General features: G+C 33.9%; 1 protein-coding gene across 1 annotated transcript; it reads left to right on the top strand.

The window, feature by feature from the left end:
- On the top strand, positions 11,376-13,812 carry LOC104726102 (heterogeneous nuclear ribonucleoprotein 1-like). Its single transcript, XM_010444890.2, has 5 exons — positions 11,376-11,635; positions 11,761-11,878; positions 11,968-12,204; positions 12,331-13,465; positions 13,579-13,812. Exons 3-5 carry the CDS (start codon positions 11,980-11,982, stop codon positions 13,590-13,592), a joined length of 1,374 nt encoding a protein of 457 aa, XP_010443192.1. The 5' UTR covers positions 11,376-11,635; positions 11,761-11,878; positions 11,968-11,979; the 3' UTR covers positions 13,593-13,812.

Genomic DNA, 14,916 nt, shown 5'->3' with positions numbered 1-14,916 from the left:
CGAGAGTGAGAACTTCATCGGTAACCTCATGTGCAACCTCTGAACCATCATCAACCACAAAAGTCTGACCATCTATCATAGGTTTCTTGAGCAGCTTATTCATCTCAAACCTTGCGATCATATCCCCCAGCTGGAGATCGATCGCTCCCCCTTGCACATCAATAATCGCACCAGCTGTGCATAAGAATGATCTACCTAAGATCAGGGGGTCACGTGATTCTTCTTCAAGTTCCCTAACCACAAAGTGTGCTGGTATAAGCGTGTCCCCTATCTGGACATGTAAATCCTCCAACACTCCTATGGGGCGCTTGGTGGATCTATCCGCAAATACTAACGAAATCCGTGTAGACTTGAACTTCGTGTATCCCAGCCTTTTAGCCACTGAATATGGCATAAGGTTCACACTAGAACCTAGATCACAGAGGGAGTTTACAAAAATCGTTTTACCGATTCTCACGAATAAGACAAATCGCCCTGGATCATCTCTCTTCTTTAGCACTTTGTTTTGCAGCACAGCACTGCACTCTCTTGAAACCATCATCACGTTCTCTTCCTCTGACACTCTCCCAGAAACTAACCCTTTCACATATCTCTTCAAAGCAGGTATCATCTGAACAGCATCAGCTAGGGGTAGTTTTACCGTCAATTCTCTCAACATCTCCTTGCACTTTGCATCCTCCAAATCCTTGCGAGATTTCTTAGGAGGAACAGGGTAAGGAACCCTAGGGGTGTACACGCGTGCAGGAGGTACCTCAGTAGGAACGGTCTGATCGGGAGTCGGGAGCACGTGCTCGCTGGGTGGGAGCACATGCTCGCCGGATGCTTCGGCTTCTTTTTGACTCAACGGTGGAGTCTCAGCAGCATGTTGAGGAAGGTATTCTTCAGCAATACCCTTGCCCTTGTCAAGCCTAGCGGATGGTGCTTCTCTAGGGGGTAACTTCTTTCCTCCCCTTAGCTCAATCGCATTGACATACTCGTTCCGCGGGTTTGCTTCCCCTTTTCCGGGCAGAGTCCCAGGAGTTCTTTTCACGGCTTCAGCAGTCTGTGCAACCTGAACATCAAGCTTCTTCACATGTGACATTACTGCCTCATACTTCCCATTAAGGTCATTGTACATGGTATCGACCTTAGCGTTGATTTCCACTGAAGCTTTTTGTTGATTCACCAAGAGTTGTTGCATCATGTTTTTCAGCTCATCCTGAGAGCTGCTAGCAGATGAAGGTCCCAACTGCTGGTTGGTGAAAGGCAGTGCTTGCTGAGCGCTTGTATATGCCTGCTGGTTCCCCCCTTGGAAACGGTTTTGAGTGGGCACAAACTGTTTGCCTTGGAAGTTGTTTGAGAAGGTTTTCTGATAACCCATCTGATTCTGAGCTCCTTGCTGCGGATACACTTGATCCTGAGGGTTCTCCACGTTGGTGCTTCTGTAGGACAAGTTCGGATGGCTTTTGTAGTTCGGGTTGAAACCCTTGTTCTGCACAAAACCTTGCCCACTCACATAATTAACCTCCATCGTTTCATCCTCTCCATCACAAATCTCCTGAGCTAGCGGCATGTCTCCCGTCTCATCGACAAAATGGTCAGTTTTCTGGCTCCCCTTCAGAAGAAGGTTCACCTTGGCTGTCAACTCGTCGATCTTTTGCGTATCGACACTGTTGACCTTCACGGACCTGTCATACTCAGGAGCCTTGTTGCTGGAGCTTGCAGCTAGGTTCTCAATCAACTGATATGCTCCTTCCTTAGACTTTGTCATAAAATCCCCATTGCTGGCCGAGTTGAGAGCGTTTCTGTAGTCCCAGTTAACTCCATCATAGAAAATGCCCAGAATCTGTTCATCACTGAATCCATGGTGCGGACACTCTCTACGGTACTCTTTGTACCTCTCCCAAGCCTCGCAGAAGGCTTCTCCAGTGTGCTGTTGGAACGATGAAATCTTGTTCCTCAGGGCAGCGGTCTTAGCCTTGGTGTAGAAATGGTCCAGAAACGCAGATCTACACTGTTCCTATGATGTCAGAGACCCAGGTGGCAATGACTTCAGCCAACGTGAAGCTCTATCCGCAAGAGACAAGGGAAAGAGCTTGCACTTCAGAAAGTCTGGCGGTATCCCATTTGAACCAGTGGTGCTACATATCTCCTCAAAATTCTCGATGTGGTGCATCGGAATCTCAGCTGGGAGACCGTGAAATAGGTGCTGCTTCACTAGAGAGATCATCTGTGGCTTGATCTCAAAATCTTGTATCGGGATGGTGGGAGGAACAATAGCCGCTCGGTTGGTGTAGAACACATGCGGGTTGTCCTTGTCCCCAATGGACGGTTGTGGCGGCGCGACTCTTTCGTGTTGAGCATGGAGCAACTGCCCCAACTGTTGTCGAAGTTGCTGCAACTCGGCAGCCATATCGTCATTGTTTCTGTTGTCACCCATGTTGACGGATTGAAACTTTCTGTTCTTGCGGTTTGTTCTTTCTGCCAAAGAGAGCTCTGCGGCTGACAAAGCAACTAGTTCTTCGGTGTTGTTTCTTCTTGTAGATCTTCTTGACATGCACCTGAAACACACGCAAAGAAGAAGCAGAAAGACAAATCAGTAAGGTCTTAGTCTAGTAATTTCGCCGAAAACCAAAGGTAAAAATTTGGTCCCCGGCAACGGCGCCAAAAACCTGATACACAGAGTTTTAAACCCTATTTTCCTACTGCAAGTGCACAGCAAAGAAGTAGTACTTAGGGGTCGAATCCCACGAAGACCAAGTTTTACTCTATGGTTCTATTGGTTCAATTTCAAGCTAAGACAATTCAAAGTTGGGTTTGTTTGGTAACAGTAACGCGATTAAAACGGTATAAAAAGGCAATAAGCAAAACACTAGATCAGGGGTAATTCTCGGGAATTTCAGAGATAGCAACTAAACAACTATTCAGGGCATAGATTAAGTACCAGTCTAGAACTCAAACATAAATATAAACTGATCCACTGTCGTGGTATCAATAACTCTATCTGATCGATTCTGTGCGGAAACGCGGAGCACGTGCTCAGACATCCGGAGCACATGCTCGGCGGTCCATAAACCCTAAACTGTCGTTTGAGCCCAGAATCGCAGACAAGCATTAAAGAACAGGAATGATAAGTTCACAAATCACCTACACATCAACTTTCGCAGGTCTAGGATAATTTGCCCACTAATGTCTTTTCTAGCAACCTATTACACTTTTGATGAATAGATAAACCTAGAATCATAGATTGGGTGATCAAATCAACCTAAGCATTAAGTCTAACAATAGTGAAGACAATCGATTATATAAAGCCCTATTTGTGTTCTGTTGCTAACCCATGAAACCCCTTTTGAAACCCCTAATCTAGCAAAGAAAACTACTCAGACATAGAGAAATGAATCATAGCAAAAGATGAGAAATTCAATGACATAAAAATAAAAAGGGTTCAGAGAATGCTTCACAAGGTAGCCGCTCTTCTCCCTCTCACAAAAACGTCGCTCAAAAAAACAAAAGAAAAGGTATATTATCTCTCCTAAAAACCCTAGGTTAAATAGCATACAAGTAGAGAAAAATAAGGAAAGATTCCAAATTCAAATCTCCCTATTAAAAAGCGATCTCAGCCCTCTTTCTCTCACAAAGGATCGCCTAAAATAAGGGGAATTAGGCAGGGAATCGGCGCCTAGATGCTTGCCACGTGTCGTCATGAAACCGTAGAGTTGGGAGCATGTGCTCGGAAATCGGGAGCATGTGCTCCTGGGTCTAAAATCAGGTTTTCTGCTCCAATTCAACTCCTTTCTGCTCCGATTGCTCCTGCTGTTCCAATCCTTGCTTTTAGCTTCCTAGCCTCTTATTATAACCTGAAAAGGACTCAAACAACTACAAAACTATCAAATAAACGGGGTCAAAGTGAGTCAAAACCGTAACATATCAATAATCTCGGACTAAGGTGGTTAGATGGGGATACGTTACACACCGTTCTAGAAATATTACCAAAAATCAAACACTTTTACTTTTTTTTTTTAAATCATACAATTTCATAATATATAACTAATTTCTATATAATCACACATACATATATCTTGAGTTTTGATCAAAGTTCAATAAAAACCTGATGTGCACTCAACCACGATCTAGTGGTATCTTCGTAACACTTCAAGATCGAATCCACATGGACCAAATAATTGCACTATGAAACTATGAAGATCGAATATAGCTAAGACAAAATAAGAAAGTTTGTGAAACAAGTAATAATTAAAAACGGAAAGTAAATAAGTTGTTCTGGATCAATGGGCTCAAGGAATCTATGGGGAATATAATCTCGGACTAAGGTGGTTATATGGGGATACGTTAAACACCGTTCTAGAACTCAAATCACGGTTATAAACCTAACCTACTTTTGCAGCGTTAACTATCTATGCAATGAATTCAGATCCTAAACCATCGTTTGGATCTAGCAAATCAAGCAAGCAATAAAAAATTAAGTTTGATATGTTCCCAAGGTGCCTTAACTTCAACTTCCGTTGGCTAAGGATCACCTTGCTCACCTAAGTTCTTTTCTAGCAACTCAACAACACTTTTGGTGCCACGATGAATTAAACCTACGATAATAAACTAGGTAGCTAATCTAGTTTAGGTTTTAAGAACAACAATAGATGAAGAACAAAATAGATCAACCCCAAATCTAAAACACCATCGTTAGAGAATCATAAATTTCTTTGAAACCAAAAACCCAATAGAATAACTACTCAGACATGGAGATAAATGAACGACAAATCAATGATGAAAAAAACATAATTGAATTGCAAAATAATAGAAAATAGGGTTTATAAATCTTCTCCAAAGTGTCAAGAAGGATTAGCGATCTTCTCCCCCAGCTCTTAATACAATATAGTCTCAGAAAATAAAGTTTATATCTCTGAAGACCGAGCCTCTAACTTAAATATCAAAATAAAAATCCTAAAAGTCGGTTTAAAACGAAAAAAGAAAAGTTGCTTTAGGTACGGGATCGGTCGATCCCGAATAAGGATCAGCCGATCCTCGATGCTTTTTCTGTGTTTGCTCCATCTGCTTGCTAGTCCGATCAGTTTTCACCAAATTGGTTCCAGATGTATGTTTTGATCCCAAAATACTAAGTTTTCTTCCAAAGTAGCATAGAACTTATACAGACTCACAAAAGACTATAAAGATTCTAAAAATACACTTTGACTCAATAAAAGACTCAAAACAAATGTTAAACTATGGTTAAAACCTATAAAATACAAACACATCAAGTTTCTTTGTTTTTTTATTGTTCAACTTTGTTAATAATTTTCAATAGTATTTTTGAAGATTTGAGGTAAAAAAAATTAATGATATAAATGAAAATTAACTATAATATTCAAATATTTAATTTAAATTGTTTCTATAAACTAACACATAACCTAAAATCTTTAGTGATAAAAACGAAATCATTCTCTATAAAATCATATAAAGTGCAAGCAAAACTTTAAAGTATAATTTCCAGAAATTAATCTTATTTCATGTCTTTTTATATTCCCCTTATTTTAATTTATATTGCTAAATTTAGTTATAATTGTTTCATCCTTGTAGTAAAAGCTAGATAAAAAATAGAATAGGATATTGTTTTTATAGAGAGAAATCCTTTGAAAGTACATCTTTGAATTAAATACATAAAAATTAATGATCTTTATGTAATTATATGTTTAAACAGAAACTAAGTATAATGGTAAGGATTCTAAAAAAAAGGTGTTACAATTTTGTTGGAGATAAGAGAGAGTTAAGAAAAATTAATTTGATAATTAATAATTATATTACAAAATTTTCTTTCCATAGAGCATTACATATTTTTAAGAATCAACTAAATATACATGAATACGTGAGAGATTCATAAACGAACTGACATAAAAAAAAATTAGGTATATGCAAACCAAAACTAGCATGAAAATGTTTCATACTTCAAGTAAAGCCATTTCATCGCACATATATGAAAATTTCGTACTTCGATATCATTTTTTCTCTATTATATATCTACTTGATATTGTTGTAAACGAGAAACCAAAATACTTAGCCGCCACAAAAGATGGTTAATTAAAAACCTATGAGATATTTATGTTGCATATATTATTATATATTATTATATATTAAGAGAAGGTTTTTCTCAACTTTTTCTAAAGACATGACACATGGTTTGTTATATAGCTGACATCTGTTCTCACCTCATTTTTACAACCTTTGTTTTTATTTTTACGTACTTAAACAAATTAGTCAAAATACAGGCCCACCAAACTATATTGTCAGCCCCTAAAACAAAAAGGCAAAAACGATGTCGATCCCACATGTTCTTACTTCTCATCTTCTCACTTTTTCACCATCGTTCCAGTAACCTTTGTGTTTTTGTATTAGTTTATTTAATCATCAATTCTTAAAAATCTCATCTTCTGCAAAACGTAAAAATTTTTGTAATTATTTATTCTGAACATAACGTCTTTTGTATTAATAAGTAACGTTTTTTGTATTTGGGGGTTTATAGTTAAGGGATTTTTCTATTTTTTCTCTATAGGTAACTTCTCCTGTTCATGTTTAGATGAAGTAGCAAGTTGAGCCGTAGTGTCGTCTGGTGAATACCTCTTTATTGTTCATGCATATTTGATATCTAATTTCTTTTCACTGTATCATTATTTGGGTTTATAATGTGGCTGAACTTTTTTGTAGTTCAGCCAATTTTGTTCCTTTCTTTTTAATTTATATGGTGGATTATGGTACATACTTGTGACTAGATCTGTGAGAGATTGCAGTTGAAACCATATTATATTCATATTTCGATTTTGTCTTTCATTCTTTCTACACCAGTGCCCTGTTTTTTTCTTTTTTTTTTTAAGGCATAACACCAGTGCCCTGTTGGAGAATTTATTATTTAAAGTAAGAAGAACATAAAAAATAAAGACAGAGAAGAGACAAGGATCACCACAAAAAGATCACCACAGAGAAGAGACAAGGATCACCACAAAAATATTTTTTATCAGTAAAAATTATTGAGCTCAAATATAATCATTTCAACTTTTGAGTATAAATATATAACTTATTACTCAGTGATATAGAGCATATATATTTTTAAGATAATATTTCTTTGTTATATCTATTTGCGATTTTACGTGGGATTTTAGTTAAAATTTTTATCAATATTCAATAAGAATCATTGAATATATATATAAATTTGAAGATTAAAAGATAAATCAATATAAATGCCGTACTTATATTACTAACCTATATATAACATATATTGTCTATTGTAGTAATAATATTGTCGGCAATCTTCTGACATTTTATCTTTAAAAGAGTTCATTCCATATTCATATCCCATAAAAACATAATTTTAAAAGTTTTAACGTCAATGTCGATCGTTGACCTAATTATAGAGACCATTTAAACATATCGATATCCTACATTAAATGAAAATATACAAAGTTTTATGAACAGTTTCACTGGAGTAATACTTGGGTTCACCCCTAGGGGTGAACCTCTTTGTTCACTTCCTTATAAAATAAGGAAATAAAATCTGTACACATTTATTATAAAATTAAAAACTTAAACCGCTCTTTTATAAATCCAAACCGATATATAATTTTATTGTAATTGTAAAATCTAAACCCTAATCATCTCATTTGTAAACCCAAACAGACATATAATTTCGTTTTAATTACAAAATCTAAATCCTAATTCTCATTTATAAACCCAAACCGATATATAACCTCTTTTAATTGTAAAATCTAAACCCTAACCACCTCATTTGTAAACCCAAACAGACATATAATTTCGTTTTAATTACAAAATCTAAATCCTAATTCTCATTTATAAACCCAAACCGATATATAACCTCTTTTAATTGTAAAATCTAAACCAAGACAATATTTAACTTTCTTTAAATAAAAGTATACAGAATTTGTTTCCTTAATTAGTTTTGTTTTTAAATTTAATTTTTATTATTTTTTAAATAAAATATTAGATAGAACATTCTGATTGGTTGAGAGAGAATGGGGTGAATACAAAGGTTCACCCCTAGGGGTGAACCTAAGTATTTTTCGTTTCACTGCTATGTCACTACAATGAGGTTGTCCAAATGCATCATCTGCCATAATAGAATTTCAGACTAAGTCAAAGATGCTTGAATGATGAAACATTTAAACCCCAATGAATATCTATTCACTAATCCAAGCTACATATTTTTCTAAAATCTCATATGTTATTTGCTGATGTTAATTTTGTGATACAACCTCAACTTCATCTTATTTTCATGTTTAGATTTTTATAAATACAATTACATAACTTCTTTTTTTACTTCACCATGCATTAAAATCTTACTTAGATTCTAAAACTCATTAACTCATTCTAAATTTTGGAATATAATCATTTTTTGGTTATAATTTTAATAATAACATTATTTCTAAAACAAATTTATAGTATTATTTTTACTATTTAAAATTTTTCATTTAATTTACTTAATTCTTTTTTAGATAGTTATTATTTTTATTATTTACTAAAAATTATATTAGTGGTTATACTATTTTAAAAATTAATTAATTTTAGTTAATTCGTTTTTTATTTATTTTTTATTATTATTAATTATAATTAAAAATAGTATTTTTTTTTTATGCCAAAAAAATGATTAAATGGTTTGCAGAAGCAGCTCTTGCTCTTGCTCGCTTTTTGTAATAACAAAATATGGCAGTACTAAATATGATACTAGCTAGTTACAAAGCCGAGTGCAACAACACTCAGAATTATAATTAGTTTAGTGTGTGGCTTATCCTTTTTCTCTCAACAAAAATAATAATAATAATAATAATAATAATAATAATAATAAACTGGATGATGGCTTTAATTATATATTTTTACCGATCGAACTTTATATATTAACAAGAAAAACAATATATAAAACAGACCGTGATATTTGACAAAAAGATCTTGCCCGTCGGTGACGTAATTGCTGTTGCGGACATCCGAAAGCTCTCCGGTCCAGATCACACAACCCGGTCTTCGACTTTGCTCAACAGTAGTAAACGCCGTACAGTTACAATCGTTCACGCACCTCTGCTCAAATTCGTTGAAATCAACTTGCCAATCCACGAAAGCTTTCGTAGTATGAGGCAACTTGTTATTTATCAGCCGAAAATTGTGAAATTCAACATATATATATATATATGCAAGTCAAAAATTACATTGCAAATCGATATCCGATTATTTTAAACCCGCTTAAACCATCATATAGCATGAAATCAAGGCGTCCAATCACTGCATAGCGCGCCTAATCACCGGCCTAAAATGCAGTATTAGAACACTTCAACTTATCAGAAGTTAATTTATTGTTTATGTTATTGTTATAATGCATCCTTTAAATACTATGCCAGAAAGAATCCTTTAAAGCTAAAATTTAATTATTTTATTTTATATGAAATTGCACAAAAGTTTGAAGTTTAAGATGTCAGGATACAATTCAGAATCTCTGACCACTAAATAAGTTGGATTAAGGTGCCCAAGTATTACATATGGTTTACTCACGATTATATCTATACTCAGAAGATAGACATACACACATATATATATATAAGAAAGATATTTTGGATAAATGCATTGTTTAAATACTGGAAAGAGTTCGTCCAAGAATAAAAAATCACACAACTTTAAACAATAATGTAAGTGAAAATACACTAGATTGACCCAAATTTGGGTAAAAATAACTCAATTAATTGACATATTATAGTATCTCATTACTAGATTGACACAATATTTATGTAAAAAGACCAAAAACCCAAAAAAATAATAATTAAGTTTTTTTATTAGAAAAAACGAAAATTTGAAATAAAAAAAAGAATAAAACAAAAAAAGAAAAGAAAAATATAGTGTATAAAATAATAAGTTAAAATATGATTTTTAATTTTTTTATTTAAAAATATGTTTATTAAAATATTATGTATTAAAATATGATTTTTTTGAAAAAAAAATCGAAAACATGTTTTATAAAACTATAATGAAATAAAATATGATTAAAAATTTTATTTAAAAAATATATCTGTGTTGATGTTTAAAATATAATTTTCTTCAAATCTTTAGAAAAAGAATATGATAAAAAATCTGATATATAAAATTATGATTTGTCAATAAAAAGATGTATAAAATATGACTTAAAACATATATCTATGCTAATGTATAAGAATATGATATATAAATAGAAAATAAAGAAACAATTAATAATTTTAATGGCGAATATAGCAACTAATCTAAACAAATTTGGTAACAAACATCAGATTTTTGGAAACCAAAAATAAAACTGTTATAACAAAAAAACAAATCTGACATAACATAAAATAAATCTGTTGTCACTATAATTACATCTAATAAATCTGTTATCAAACAACAGATTTTTTGAAGCCAAAAACAAAGTTGTCATAACATAAACAAATCTGCCATAACATATGGTTTTAATGTAGGTCTCTTTAGCAATTTTAAAAAACTTTAACAAAATTGTTATCAAACGACAGATTTTTAGTTAAATTAAAAAATCTGTTGTATTATGAAATAAATCTGTTATCACTAGACGTCAAACTAGTAATTATTTTTTCATAAAAAAATCTGTCACAATACGACAGATTTTTTGCGAAAAAATAAATCTGTAACAAGTGTAAAAAATAAATCTGCCACATATTATAACCAGTCTGCTATATATTATGAAAGTCTTTGGTGTCTTTATAAATAAGTCTGCCGTTAAAATAAATCTGTCACCAATTATAAATCTGTCGTAACTATCTTCAAATAAATCTGTCATCCAAAATAAATCTGTCGGACATACACAAATAAATCTGTCGTGCAAAAACAAATCTGTCGTAAATAAACAAATCTGTCACAACTAGTCCGACAGACTTTTGAAAATATTTTTATTTTTTTTTAAATGCTGGAATTTTTTATTTTTTTTTAAATGCTGGAATTTTTTAAAAGGGTAAATTTGACTTTTTATTTTTTCCTGACAAAGCAAAAAAAGTATTTTAAGCATAAAAATAACTCAACTAACCCTCATATTTTATGAGTTAATTAAGTAATTAATCTTTTAATTTGGATCAATCTAGTTTTTTCCCATAATGTAAAGTGTTTAGAAAAAAAAAAAAAGAAAAAAAAACTATTCGTTAATTTGAAAATTTAGGTAACAGCAATAGGGATATATATATTATGGGTCTCCATGATCATGATGATAGTTAAAAACTTAAAATAGTCTAAAAAAAATATTCATTCCAAAAAAAAAAATATTTAATTTCAATTGTAACATATTAATTTTTTTTTTCTTTGTAAGAAAAGAGGTCGCCATCATCTTCTGTCTCGCTCTCTCTCTCTCTTACAAAATCCTCCCCCCAAGAAAAAAGGATGCTTAAACCATAAGAAAGCCAAATCTCAAATCTCTCTCTCTTCTTTTCTTAATTGGGTGGGGGATTTATTAAAGGAAACCATTTTTTACAGATAAAAAAAAAATAAAAATAAAAAAGGAAAGGTTTTTAATAACCAGATGATGATGATGATGATTTGAAGAAAACCCTCCCTCCCCTCTCTGTTTCTTTCTTCTAATTTCCTACATTTCCTCATCTGGGTCGGTCTCGTCTCATCTCCAACAATGGTGATTCTTTTTTCTTTACTCTCTCTCTCTCTCTCGTCTTCATAAATTCATATTCACCTTCTGGGTTTTTTTTTTTCCTTTGGTTTTGTGATTTAAAAGATTCAATTTTTTTTTTTTTTTTTCAGATTTGAAGATCACCCAAAATTCGCTACTATTTTTGATTAGGACAACAACAATATGTATCTGATTCCTCCGTCTTAGTAGATTTGCAGACAACAACAACAACAGCAGATATAAAGAAAAGTATGTTTCTTTTTAAAAAATTTCATCTCTCATCTTAATCGATTGGTTTTTGTAATGGTTTTCTCGGAACTGAAATTGAATTGGAGCAGGAGCTTAAAAAGATGGAATCGGATCTGGGGAAGCTCTTCGTTGGTGGGATTTCGTGGGATACAGATGAAGAAAGGTTAAGAGACTATTTTAGCAACTACGGTGATGTTGTTGAAGCTGTGATCATGAGAGACCGTGCCACTGGTCGTGCTCGTGGCTTTGGTTTCATTGTTTTCTCTGATCCTTGTGTTGCTGAGAGAGTCATCATGGTCGACAAACACATCATCGATGGCCGCACGGTTAGTCTCTAGTCTATTGGAATCGGAGGAATCATCTTCATCTCTCTCTCTCTCTCTCTCTCTCTCTCTCTTGCTTGCGTTTCGAAAGTGTATTATATAAAAAGATCAATTAATCTGTTCTTTCAGGTTGAGGCGAAGAAGGCCGTGCCTCGAGATGATCAGCAGGTGCTAAAACGACACGCTAGTCCTATCCACCTTATGTCACCTGTCCATGGTGGTGGCGGTGGTGCAAGGACAAAGAAGATCTTTGTTGGAGGTTTACCGTCCAGCATTACCGAGGAAGAGTTCAAGAACTACTTTGATCAGTTTGGTACTATTGCTGATGTTGTGGTAATGTATGATCATAACACGCAGAGGCCCAGAGGGTTTGGTTTCATTACTTTTGATTCAGATGATGCTGTTGACAGAGTTCTTCTCAAGACCTTTCATGAGCTCAATGGAAAACTAGTTGAGGTCAAAAGAGCGGTACCTAAGGAGATTTCCCCTCCTGCTTCTTCTAGTAACCGAAGCCCGCTTCCTCTCGGTGTTAACTATGGTGGAGGCGTGTCTAATAGGATGTCTGCTAATAGCTACTTTAACAACTTTGCTCCTGGTCCTGGTTTTTATAACAATCTAGGAGGCTCTGTTGTTGGTGGTCGCTTTAGTCCTGTTATTGGTAGTGGTAGAAATGCGGCTTCTGCTTTCGGCCTCGGTTTGAATCATGAACTGAGTTTGAATTTGAATCCTAGCTATGATGGGACTACTTCTACATTTGGGTATAACCGGCTTCCAAGCAACCCTTACTTCAACGGTGCTTCCCCAAACCGTTACACCTCTCCAATCGGGCACAATAGAACTGATTCTCCTTACAATTCTAACAATAGAGGCTTATGGGGAAACAGAACCGATACTGCAGGTCCCGGTTGGAACTTGAATGAAAACAACAGAGGAAACTGGGGACTTCCTTCTTCTTCTTCTGCTGTTGCTAATGATAACAGTGGCGGCTATGGAAGAAACTTTGGGACAGGTTCTGGACTTTCCTCGTCCCCATTTAACGGTTTTGAAGGTTCTATAGGGGAATTGTACAGAGGGAGCTCGGTTTACAGCGACTCAACGTGGCAGCAACAGCAGCAGCAGCTACCATCTCAGTCTTCTCACGAGCTAGACAATTTGTCTCGCCCTTACGGCTATGACATTGACAATGTAGGTTCAGACCCATCTGCAAATGACTCAGAAGGATACAATGGAAGCCACGATGTTGGAAATAGACAAACTAATAGAGGTAACAAAAAAACAAAATGCTTAACTTTGTTCTTCTCAAAAGACTTGTAACATTGGTTAATACATTTGATCGCTATCGAAATGTTCTGATCTGTTTTTTGTTTACTTGTTTAGGTATTGAGGCATAGGTTATCAAAAACCAAGAAAGAAAAAAAAAAGAAGTTGAGAGAGATTTGTAAATTGAAAAGCAACCAATTTCAGTTGCAGAGAGTGAAGAGGTTCTTCTCATGACAAAGAAACCAACTTTGTTGATCACACAGTGTGAGTCCTTTGCCAAAGATTCTGGTTTTGCTTTCTCTTTGTTAGACCAAAAAAATACCAAAAGGGAAAACAAAGAACAGTTTTATATTTCTTATTACATAAAAGATCAGAGATCATAGCAGCCAAAGATACTACAAGATGGATGAAGATTTGCTTTCAAAGTTCGTCTCAAACACTTCTTTTCTTTTCTTTCATAGAAATAACCAAACAATGATCGTAGAATTTTCGATCAAAAGATTCTTCAGAGTTCTGTGCTCTGTTTTGTAATTTTACTTACTTTTTTTTTCTTTCTTTTTTTACAAATCGAACTGTTTATGAAAACTTTGATTTCTTTTACTTTTTTTTTTTAATTAGCGTTGGAGAAAATGTTGTGTAAGAGAGGGTTAGAGGGATATGACTATTTTGTTGCATGTATCCCTAATGAGATATATTCAATTTAAAAAAAAAAAGTTATATACTTATATGTATGTTTATTATTTGTGCGTTTGTGAAAATTCTTTTATATTTTAGATCTTCAATGTAAGTGAACATTAATATTCCTGACTCTAATTGGAAATAAACTAAAACAAATATAACTAGGTCATAGAATTGACTAAAATATGTTTTGAGAAGTTTAATAAAACTATAAAAATATGTTTTGAGAAGTTTAATCAATACAAAAAAGAAGAATGAGTTGCATTTCTAGTATGACACATCAGCTTCAACATTGAAACATGACCTACACATCAGTTAAAATCAATAACCAATAAAAACATTTAAATTAATATAACTAAGATTTCTAGCCAATTAAAAAACTATGTGTCACATCTTGTTTTTTTACTTCATAAACCCTCACTGACATAATTAAAAATAAAATATGAAGTCTTTTATCGTTTGTTCTTCTCCTTCACAATACAAAACATAAGAAAAGAAAAACAAAAGAATTGTCACAAAGCTTCGCCTTCGATGAAACAAACATAAAAAGAAGAAAATGCAGCAGACATGGAAGAAGCATAGGTCATTGCTAAAGAGGCAAATCAGAACCACTGAAGAGGGAGATCAATGAGCTTGCTTGCTATTGAGCTATGTCGGCACCGTGAAAGAACCACTGAAGATGGTGATGTGGGAAAATAAGGCTAGAAAAACAAAAACAAAGCAAAGCAAAAAAAAGGAGGTAAAGAGATTATCTCTCAGTGGTAAATCAAAAATCAT

Source organism: Camelina sativa, chromosome 11 (assembly GCF_000633955.1).
Source record: "Camelina sativa cultivar DH55 chromosome 11, Cs, whole genome shotgun sequence".
Lineage (NCBI taxonomy): Eukaryota > Viridiplantae > Streptophyta > Magnoliopsida > Brassicales > Brassicaceae > Camelina > Camelina sativa.
This window is presented reverse-complemented; position numbering and strand designations above follow the sequence as displayed.

Bases quoted from the DNA above. Each gene is read 5' to 3' on its own strand.
- LOC104726102 (XM_010444890.2), top strand. From the start codon at position 11,980: ATGGAATCGGATCTGGGGAAGCTCTTCGTTGGTGGGATTTCGTGGGAT. The intron at 12,205-12,330 runs GTTAGTCTCTAG...CTGTTCTTTCAG, and splicing joins ACATCATCGATGGCCGCACG to GTTGAGGCGAAGAAGGCCGT.